The 9652-nt window shown below is 40.6% G+C and overlaps 1 protein-coding gene across 1 annotated transcript; it reads right to left on the reverse strand.

Annotated features, from left to right (window-relative positions):
* Positions 1-1808: 1808 nt before the first annotated feature.
* LOC311507576 (uncharacterized protein) lies at positions 1809-8029 on the reverse strand (the record flags this gene model as incomplete). Its single annotated transcript, XM_084571968.1, has 8 exons — positions 1809-4541; positions 4639-4814; positions 4926-4980; positions 5083-5164; positions 6116-6376; positions 7282-7320; positions 7607-7666; positions 7750-8029. 8 exons carry the CDS (start codon positions 8027-8029, stop codon positions 4484-4486), a joined length of 1011 nt encoding a protein of 336 aa, XP_084428094.1. The 3' UTR covers positions 1809-4483.
* Positions 8030-9652: the final 1623 nt, after the last annotated feature.

A 9652-nucleotide genomic window follows, 5' to 3' on the forward strand; every position in this document is an offset into this window, starting at 1 on the left:
CATTGTTTTTTGATGAGAAGAACAATAACTGTCTCATTTTGTGAAGTTATTCTGTTACAAAAGCATTCTTACTTTTGTTTGATATTTCAATAAAACTGTGCAAACAAATGCAGTCAAATCCACACAAGCAAAAACAGAACTGAACTCAGTAAACAAACAGTATAAATGTCCTTATTGCATATTGGCATTGAGAAGTAATTTTAATTAAATTGTAATAAAGTTACACACGACCCACAACATAAATAACAAAGAGGAACAGATAAAAAAATGAGGATCCATCTGACGATTTTCAAGCGCAGCGGAGCTGGCTCAATTAGTTGAGCATATATGGTGCGTAGAAAAACATAACTCCTTCTCCGCGTTTGCATTTTTCATCTCGCACAACCCCTAGAGGCAGTTCACGCACCCCCAGGGGTGTGCGCACCACACTTTGGGAATCCCTGAATTAGGGGGTGACAATTTTTTTACGGTCACCCTTTAAAGTAAAGGAGTCAATTTCACTGTTGGTAACGTGATAGGGACGGGATAGAGCAAATAATCAACGGGAGCAGGATGGAGCCGGAGATTAAATTAAAAAATTATGCTGCAATGCGGTGAGTACGCCTGTCTCCAGCAAAGAAAGTTTGGGAACCACTGCTATAGCGTAACATTGTTTTTGGACGGTAAAAAGTGCAGGGGACCAAAACGGCCTTTTGAAAAAGTGCAGGGGACATGTCCCTTGTGCCCCTCACTGCTCGACTCACTGCTGCGAGTAAAACTTTTGAAGGAGACTCCAGTAACTGTGATATTCTTGATCCTTCGACTTGGTCGACCCAACTTGAATTGTTGTTTAAAGAGTAGCGATGTGTCACGCGCAAAAGAGCCGGCACTAAGAGCCGATGCTTGGTAGTGGATCCGACGACCGATTCCTCTCGGTATTTTTTTTCTCCTTTAGCTCGTTCATCTCTGCTCACGTGAGGACAGGCAGAACTTTGTTTGGATGGGCACGCCATGTGGCCCTCATGTGAAGAGGGACGGACGCTGTGGCTGACTGACTAAGACAGCAGCCAGCGGTGAACAGTATTAGTTACGGAGAGAAGAAATCACATCAGCCCATCAAAGCTGAGGCATCTGATTTTTCTCAATGCCAGTATGCAATAAGGACATTTATACCATTTGTTTACTTTTTAGTTGGCTTGGTTATGGTGTTTTTTGGTGAAGGACACAGAGAGGGGCACTCTTATGGTGATAACAGAAGTGGTGGGACAAACGTTACAGGCTGTGCAGTGGTACGTCAGGCAGAAGTGTTAAAAGCAGAACCACCACCTAAAAATTACTCAGCTCAAGCGGCAGAACTAGTCGCACTTATTAAACCATGCCAAATACCAAAAGACAAAACTACCAACATTGACAGACAATATGCCTTTTCCACAATACATGTCTTTGCACAACAATGGAAGAATAGAGGCATGATGACATCAACTGGAAAACCTATTAATCACAAAGACTTAGACTTAATGGCAGCATAACTGCCTAAAAAAGTGTCAATATGCAGATGTGCAACACACACAAAAGGAACTGATCCTGTCTCAATAGGAAATCACAAAGCAGACGTAGAAGCTATATTTGCTACAGTGCATGTATCGACTCCTTGCTGCAAGTAAAACCTTTAAACAAGACTCCAGTGACTCTGTCATTTGTGAAAAAAATAATTCTTGTAACAGACATTAAGGATAAAATTTCTGCAAATTTGATGCAACACCTCTGTGCAACATCCTCCTTAGCAATTAAGTCACAGAATTGTGAAAGTGGTCTACCAGTCTACCATATAGAGCCAGACCTCAACATTAAAGTTTTTGTTCACTTTTCATAACTATTCATTCAGGAATAATGTTTTCATTCACTATCCAGCAGGTTTTCACAAAACCAATGGACCTCATGCATGAATGAGACAAATTTCACAAATCCCACAGACATCCACATCCCTCTCTTTTAAAGCAGTGAATATAGACGTACAGTACCTGACAAAGAGAGAAGAATGATGCCAAATCCACTCACTGCTGTGTTTAAACCCATCGCTGCTCATCTAATCTGTGGCTTCAGACACGATAAAACATGCCAGCAGATCTGGTAATGTTCACTAGACTTCTGCCAGTCACAACAGTAGTCAATGTGCAGATAGAAATAAGGCGGAGACATGTAAGCTTCCTTCCTCTTTGGAGGGTTAATGAGTGATTTGTCAACCTGCTTTTATGTCTGTTTGAAACTTGTGTTTTTTTAATCATACATGAAAACAGACCAAGCCACAACAGAGTCTACCACAGCATATGTTTATTTTAGTGAACAATAAACACCACTGGGACACGTTGCGGACACAAACCAAATCAAAGAACGGCCTGTGACAAGCTCTGGCTCTGTCTACATGAAGGGAAATATCTCTTCCTACCAGAAGGTGGCAGTAGTTTTTTTTCATGATGCAAAAAATGGGAAGAGCCACTATTATCTGGGCGGCTAGAAAGCTATGAATAACTATTATTAGCTAGGAGGCTGGGAAGCTATACAGCGCTACTATTAGCTGTGAGGCTAGGAAGCCACGAAGAACTACTGTTTGCTTCGATTTTACGAAGAGCTACGAGGAAGCTATGTACTATTAGGAAGGAAACATTATCTCTTGGTCCTTCTGGTTCCTCAGCCTGCTTTTCTGTAAACCAAAGTAAATTATCATCAATTTATATCAAGAAAATAAACAAAGCCTCGATGATCATGGTGCTGTGGACATATTTGTGGATTTAAATGTTCAAATAAGATGAAGAAGAAAAGCATGAATGTTTACCTGTAATCGGTCGTTTGGTTGTATTTATTGATTGTAGATCCAAGTTGGAGACTTGGTCCATTTAAAAGGAGGGATTTTTTTTTTTTTGTGAGGGCTGTTGCCATGATTCCCGAAGAAGTTTAGTCTTCTATCACATCCTCAGATACACATTAAATGCCACTGTGAGCCCAGCAGAGCAATTACGTTTTCAAAAAAAGAAAGATAATGGTCAATGTTGTTTGTATGGGCTGAAAAATATTCAATATGTACAGAAATTAGAAATACACATTCAATTGGGCACTAAATGGTGATGATTCATAACCCTGTTAATTCTTGGTGTGAACAGAGCCTCATGACAGCATGCAGTAGTATTAAATACCTATAAGCCCTCTTGAAACTAACAGAAAGCATTATAATCGACTGGCAGGTATATGCACCTGCCTGAAACCTAATAAAATTATAATTTAATGCATACATACAGATAGCAAATATTTATTCTTATTTTGGCAGGAAAATAAGAGAAATAAGTAATCATCCTAAATCCAATCCCCAATAAGATCAAACAACTCAGGTCATTCTGGTGACTAACTACAAACTAAAGCTTATCTCCTGGCTTGTTACTGCAGTCGGACATTGTACTAGTTTGGACTCCCATGATGCAACAGGGCATCTTGGATTAAATCGTCCTTTTTTTCCAAACTGAATGCCATCAAGCTCCGAAAGGTTGCAAACTGATCACACACAGCTCAAGAGAGAGCGTGTGCTGGATAGTTCAGAGTGTATTCTCAGTAGGATGGGCGTTGAGGGTGTTGCGCTGGATCAACAACTACTCCTGCTGCCACATCAAGCTGCTGCTGCTTCCTCATGCCTGCTGTACCCATGACACCAAAGAGTATGACGCGTCCCCCAGTCTATTTGTGTCTGTGTGACTTAACCACACAGTGGCATATTTTTACACTTGAACTTGAATATGTGGTGACTGTTGAGGGGAAACAACGGCTTCTGCTACTGTCGATAAAAATGATTCTCGTTCTAGTATGCAGCCATGCAGACAGTTTGTTTGAACTGGCAGCTTTTTGAAATCAAGAGTGTGAAATTGGATAAAATGCAGATAAGAATGGTCCTTCTGCTAAAATGTTTCTTAAGACAGTGTCTCTGTTGGTCATTGATTGTTCAAAGATGATTTTAGACTCAATGACCACCAACCAGAAGAAAGTTCTCTTTGAATCATTAAAGCTTTTGTTAAATAGTCCATAAATAACCTATTTATTGTTCTAACTGGTCAATTTTGTCTCGTCTATCTTTGGTTCTGTCGCTGCAGAGCACCAGATCTTGAAGAGTTTCTTCTTTGGACATTTTATTCAGGAAAATGACCCAGTGTTACATATCTGTGAGTGAATTCCGAGGCCATTTCAAGTCCATCTCTTCAGGAAGAAACTCAACACAGCCGGTTAGTCACAGACCAACATATTGCGGCGCAGTTACACAATGATGCCAAGACATTAGCACACAAGGCTAAAGGCTAATGGCTGCCACAGTACTGATATCACAGAGATGCTTTCGGATGCAAGAATGCAACATACAATAACAATATGGCACATGTACAGTATGCACATATATGCAAAGCCTTGATAAAGCTTCTAGTTAAATTGAAAATATGTAAAATATAAAATCTTCCAAATTCCTGTTGTGTCAGGTTTTGTTGACTGTGCTGTACAACTCAAATGGATTTTCTTCAGTTTCCTGATATCTGTTTCAGAGAGAGAGAGAAATCAGGTGATTCAGAAGACACACCTTATTCAAAACTAATTAAATATTTTAATCTTTTAGTGAGTAGAGCTGCTCACATGGGGGTGGTGTTAAAGGTAACGGCAGCATACTCAGTCACTTCCTGTTCCTCCATTTTTCTGTGGGGTCTGGTCACTCTGATGTTGGAGTACAGAGAGTCTGGCTCCTTGTTGAAGAAGACGACGCCGACATATTGAAGGTTATCCTGCTCTGGTTGTCCCATATCAGGTAGAGTCTGTAATGACACGACTACTTTCAGCCATATGCTTGAAACTTGGTAAAATGAGTTTATCTAAAGATAAATATTTTTATTTTTTTTGTTTCATATCAGAATGAATGTTTTCACCTGCTCCCTGTTGTCTATGTTCTCGTCAGACTTATCCGACTTGTCCGACTTTCTTCTGATTAGGAGAATTTCAGATGAAAACATAATTGAATTTAGTAATTCCTTAAAAGAATAATCAGCAGATTTAATAACCAACAATACAAACAGAACTACTCACTGAATCCACAGGAAGACAGAGAGGAATATGAGAATCAGGAGAATGACAGCAGTTACTCCAGCAGCTGTATGTTTTCCGTTTCCTGGGTAAAGAGTGATCAGAATAAATCGGGAATAAATACAGATTGGAACCACTGCTCTCATAAAGTGATATATGATAAAAGAGGTACAGAACCAGCATGTGTGTATATTATGAAGAAAACTAATATCAAAGAAAGACAGAAAAAACAACACGTTCAAAAGCTTTCAAATTCTGAACAAACTTTAAATGCAAGTATAGGAGCCATTATTTATGTTTAAGCGCAAGGCTTCTCCGAGCCACTAGAGGGCAGCCAAGCGATGTTTACACTGGAGGCTGGGGGTTGTGACAGGTATTCATTGATTATTGTAAGAAAGAGGCTGATGGGGAAGCAAACAGTTTTTGACTGTGCTCGAATTTATGTTGTTTTTTGTGGTTACACGTCCAAACATTAGGCCCATTATCAGCCAGTAGTGGCTTCAGTATAGGACTCCGTATTTTTGTCTTAGCCACCAGATCAAGTCCTGCCTCTGTGTCTCCAAGACCCCGTTCGGACATAACATTCACATCTGTCCTGGGGAATCTGATCACATGTGACCAGATTAAAGTTCAGGTGTGAACACTGATCTGGTGTCAGTCCACATGTGAACTCCTTCCTTTGGTAGTGTGAACACACAATGAGTCCTGGGTCACATTAAAGACCACCTGCTCAACAGGGCAGATCTGTCGAAGAGGAGTTGGGGCAGACTAAAAAATTGGTAAAAGACTTTACATATAGAGCACAAAACTGAGATCAGATCTCAAGTGCTGCCTGGGTACGCATGTGGAAATGCATTTTAATACCAGGTGTGAACACAGGAACTTAAAGGTGGTCATTTGTGATCAGATCATCCAGGTCTGAACAGGGTCATTGTTTGCCGTAAATTTTCCAACGAGCAGCTCAAACCAAACTGACCTCCTCTATGACAAAATCCATGAATTTTTCACAGTGCTTCAAGTGAATGTAAAAGAATACCTGCCAACACAGTCAGGTGTAAGGTGGAGTTATGACGTCCTCTTATGTTGTGGGCTTCACAGTAATAATTCCCACTGTGTTCAGGTCTGCTGTCAGTGATGTTGAAGATCTGTCCTGAAGCTTTTGGTGAGTCTTCAGTCTCCTTGTACCAGGTGTAGTTAGCTTCTGGGTTAGCATCACTGCTACAGGTCAGAGTCACTGAACTGCCCTCCACTACCTCACCAGAGGGACTCACTGACACTGAGGGAAGCCTTGGTGAATCTGGAGAAGATTTAGATTAAAGGTTACATGTGTTCTCACGACAATATAACAGCAAATCCCCAATACTTCTCTGTACAAAAAAAACCCCAAAAACATCTGAATCAGTTGCTTAACAATTTGTTAAATCATCAGTAGCTTTTAATAGTACTCCACATAGTGTAGCAGATATTTCTCTGAAGCCTTCTCCGTGTACTGCAGCTAAAGGTCTAATAACCTTATTAAATAGTTGATGTGCAGCCTCCTCTGTTACCACAGGGCGTTTGGTGAAGTTGGTGAAGTTGTTAACTGACTGCTGTCCAGAGGATTTGGACCGTTCCTCTGCTAGCATTTGGGGATGTCTTTTTTGCAATAGTACTTAAGTTGTATTTCAGGACTGACATGTCATGGTAGTATGAGCTTCACCTTTAGTGAAGTGTTTTCACACACTTGATGAACCGCTGCTAGTTTGCTGCAACGACCCACTAGGCTCCTCACCTGTCTTCTTGGAGGCATCCGTTTTGTTATTGTCATGTGATCGGCGACTAGTCCACATGATGCTTAAAGCGTCATGGTACAGCAGTGAAGTCGACTAACGGACTAGTCCACTAGTCTGTCCAACCCTAGTGGGCATATTTTGCACCCGCTTAACTACTGGATTCACTGAAGCTACTCTGGACACTCTAGAGAAGAAATTTGATATTTTACTCACATTTCACATCAATTAGTTTGTATTCAGACCTGATCCCCAGATCATTCACAGCTGTACATTGATACTCTCCAGAGTCAAAGGGCTGGATGGAGCTGAAGAAAGCTTTGAGTGGTACTGAGACGTTTATGACTATTCCTCTTGGACCAGGTGTAGTTAGCTGCTGGGTTAGCATCACTGCTACAGGTCAGAGTCACTGAACTGTTCTCCACTATCTCACCAGAGGGACTCACTGATACTGAGGGAAGCCTTGGAGAATCTGGAGGAGAACACATGGACACGTTTATCATATTATAATTGGTCTGATGTATATTTCTGTGTGGAAGTATCTGAAACTTTTTTCTTTTCTGGATCACAATCACGTGTGAATAAAACTGACTCACATACTGATGGAAAGGAGAACGTCTTGTGTCCTTTTAAAGCACAGGAATATCTATCTGTAGAATAAACTGGGGGTAAAAAAGTAGATAATGTTTCTGAGGTAATCGCATTCCCATTTCTAAACCAGACATAGGAATGATGATCAGGTAGACAACTGCTCTGACATTTCAGCTCTGCCCTCTGCCCAGAGTTCCACACCGATTTGATCACCTGCACCTGGAGACCTGAACAAACACAATTTATCTTTATATATACATGTAAATAACATTTGGAACTGAATTATAAAGTCTTTGAAAGAAAATCTTACCAGTGACAGTCAGAGTGACTCCAGGTGAACCAGTAAACCCTCCCCCCGGTTGGTTTGTTATGAATCTGAACTTGTACTTGGCTGAGTCGCTCTCTCTCAGGTCTGAGATTCTCAGAGTGCTGATCTTTTTGTGATGATGGTACTCAACACGACTTCTGTAGTCTGGGTCTGTTTCCAAATCAGTCTGAACATTATTACTCTCTATAATGAACCAGAATCTTTCTTCAACCTTTGTTTCTTTTTTCTTTATCTTTGTTGGGTATCTATAGCTGCAGCTCATGTCCACTGTTGATCCTTTTACAGCACAAATCTTAGTAGAAGTGTAAGTCACCGACCAGCCAGTCTGACCCTGCATCACTGTAACACAGAGAACATTTAACATTTCATTTGTAATATACAGTATCTTTATCATTTCTGTGTGTTTCAGCTTCAGGTTGTTTCTACAAACTGCTGCAGTAAAACTAATGTGGACTATTTTTAAACGTTCAAATACCATTCATTCATTTTAAACCATTAATTACGACGTTGTATTACGTTGAAGACTGTCAGATTTTCATAGGATCTCTGCTGTTTATCTCAGTTTGCACTAAGGGAAGAGGACATACAAGATGCAGTGAAGGAACAGAAATGTAATAAACTAATTATCCTTGATGCAAAACATTTCAGCAGAGAAAATGTTACAGGCTCCGGTGTTTCCCTCCGCTGGTCAAGAGCGGTAAAGACTGTTTAAATCTTGTGTTATCTTCCTCCGGTGAAGCTGATCTGGGGTAATCAGAAGGATCCAATAAATAGGAGGAGGAACCTTGGCTCTAGTGATGGGAAGTTCGGCTCTTTTCTGAGAGCTGGCTCTTTTGCCATGGCTCCTGAACAGCTCTTTATTTAGTATCGTTTATAGCCTAATATTTTAGCCCAACACAGCAAATACACATAGGTGTGTGGATAAGCCCTTTTGCATTCATTGTTTTTTGATGAAAAGAACAATAACTGTCTCATTTTGTGAAGTTATTCTGTTACAAAAGCATTCTTACTTTTGTTTGATATTTCAATAAAACTGTGCAAACAAATGCAGTCAAATCTACACAAGCAAAAACAGAACTGAACTCAGTAAACAAACAGTATAAATGTCCTTATTGCATATTGGCATTGAGAAGTAATTTTAATTAAATTGTAATAAAGTTACACACGACCCACAACATAAATAACAAAGAGGAACAGATAAAAAAATGAGGATCCATCTGACGATTTTCAAGCGCAGCGGAGCTGGCTCAATTAGTTGAGCATATATGGTGCGTAGAAAAACATAACTCCTTCTCCGCGTTTGCATTTTTCATCTCGCACAACCCCTAGAGGCAGTTCACGCACCCCCAGGGGTGTGCGCACCACACTTTGGGAATCCCTGAATTAGAGGGTGACAATTTTTTTACGGTCACCCTTTAAAGTAAAGGAGTCAATTTCACTGTTGGTAACGTGATAGGGACGGGATAGAGCAAATAATCAACGGGAGCAGGATGGAGCCGGAGATTAAATTAAAAAATTATGCTGCAATGCGGTGAGTACGCCTGTCTCCAGCAAAGAAAGTTTGGGAACCACTGCTATAGCGTAACATTGTTTTTGGACGGTAAAAAGTGCAGGGGACCAAAACGGCCTTTTGAAAAAGTGCAGGGGACATGTCCCTTGTGCCCCTCACTGCTCGACTCACTGCTGCGAGAAAAAATTTGAAGGAGACTCCAGTAACTGTGACATTCTTGATCCTTCGACTTGGTCGACCCAACTTGAATTGTTGTTTAAAGAGTAGCGATGTGTCATGCGCAAAAGAGCCGGCACTAAGAGCCGATGCTTGGTAATGGATCCGACGACCGATTCCTCTCGGTATTTTTTTTCTCCTTTAGCTCGTTCATCTCTG

This window comes from Chelon labrosus (genome assembly GCF_963514085.1).
Source record: "Chelon labrosus genome assembly, chromosome: 2".
In the NCBI taxonomy this organism is placed as follows: Eukaryota; Metazoa; Chordata; class Actinopteri; order Mugiliformes; family Mugilidae; genus Chelon; species Chelon labrosus.